Source organism: Papio anubis, chromosome X (genome assembly GCF_008728515.1).
Source record: "Papio anubis isolate 15944 chromosome X, Panubis1.0, whole genome shotgun sequence".
NCBI classification, from domain to species: domain Eukaryota; kingdom Metazoa; phylum Chordata; class Mammalia; order Primates; family Cercopithecidae; genus Papio; species Papio anubis.
Genome location: NC_044996.1, coordinates 107,906,506 through 107,908,026, shown reverse-complemented (window position 1 = coordinate 107,908,026; position 1,521 = coordinate 107,906,506). Strand labels below are relative to the sequence as shown.

Sequence of the window (1,521 nt, the reverse complement as noted above, 5' to 3'; positions counted from 1 at the left end):
ACTCTCAGAGTTTAAGAAAGACAAGAGGTTTATAAAATGAGAACAAGCTGTCATAGAGGGGAATAATCAGGGGACAGGCGAAAGTCCTTGGACACTACAAAAGTTTCTGCAGACTTGACGTCGCGAAGAGGACTGAGAGTGCCTAGTTCCCCAGCCTGCCCTCGGAACTCATTGCGCTCACCCTCGTCACCAGCACCACCCGCCGGACCGGGCGCGCCCCTCCCCTCATAACGGTCCCCACAGCCCACTTCCGGTCCCTTCGCAGACCCTGCGACAACAACCACCCCGCCCGGAGGACCCCGCCCTCCGCTGGTCGCCGCACTCGCCCACCATGGTGGTGCTCCGAGGCCTCCGCCGTGGCCGCCACAGCCGATGCCGATGCCGCTGCCCGCTCCGGGACCGTCGCGACCACACCGCTTTACCCCGCCTGCTCCCCGCGCCCGCGCTGCCTGCCCTGGGCCCGCTGTCGCAGGTGCGCCAGAACTACCACCCCAGCTGCGAGGTCGCCGTCAACATCAACGTCAATCTGGAGCTCTACGCCTCCTATGTGTACCTATCCATGGCCTTCTACTTCGACCGGGACGACGTGGCCCTGGAGAGCTTCAGCTGCTATTTCCTGCGCCAGTGGCACGAGAAGAGGGAGCACGCCCAGGAGCTGATGAGGCTGCAGAACCTGCGCGGTGGCCGCATCTGCCTTAGCGACATCAGGAAGCCAGAGCGCCAAGGTTGGGAGGGCGGGCTCAAGGCCATGGAGTGTGCCTTGGACCTGGAGAAGAAAGTCAACAAGAGTCTCCTGGAGCTGCACCAGCTGGCCAAGCAGAACGGCGACCCCCAGCTCCGCGACTTCCTGGAGAACCACTTCCTGAACCAGCAGGCCAAGACCATCAAAGAGCTAGGTGGCTACCTGAGCAACCTGCGCAAGATGGGGCCCCCCCCGGCAGCAGGCCTGGCAGAGTACCTCTTTGACAAGCTCACCCTGGGCCGCAGCGAGAAAGACACTTGAGCCCAGAGGGGCCCCGCAGCCACGGGGTGCCTTCCCCGGGTACGGCCACCAGGCGGGGCGTCCATGTTGCCCTTTCAGAACGTTCTCTTCAGTTTTCTCCTCTGTTTTCCCGCTGTTGGCAATAAACTTACCTGTTCTCAAAGCAATAAAGGTGTCCAGCTGACGCGTGTCTGCAACACTCTCACCTTTTAGGAATCCGGGCACATCCCCATGCAGGTTTAAAGTAGGTATCCAGCAGTCTCTCCACTCAGCTCTGCCCCATCTGCATGCAGCTCAGGATTCATGGGGTGGGAGGGGAGCATTCTATGGTCCCTGAAACACATTAGTCTTCCCCCTTATAAACTCTGAGGGCATGTGGGATAGGGTGAAGTGAGTTGGGGTGGGATGGGGTGAGATGGGTGGGGTGGGTGGAGTCGGGTGGGGTGTGCAGTCTTGGGCCATGGTATCTGTGGGGTGCTGCATGCATGCAGTAAGGTAAAGCATGGTGAAATTCATCCCAGTGGTTGCCTCTGGAGAAG

At 60.4% G+C, this 1,521-nt stretch overlaps 1 protein-coding gene across 1 annotated transcript; it reads left to right on the top strand.

The window, feature by feature from the left end:
* Window positions 1-235: 235 nt before the first annotated feature.
* On the top strand, window positions 236-1,250 carry LOC101005029 (ferritin heavy chain-like). The gene has a single exon (XM_009197391.2). The coding sequence runs from the start codon at window positions 332-334 to the stop codon at window positions 1,001-1,003; it is 672 nt and encodes a 223-aa protein (XP_009195655.2). The 5' UTR covers window positions 236-331; the 3' UTR covers window positions 1,004-1,250.
* Window positions 1,251-1,521: the final 271 nt, after the last annotated feature.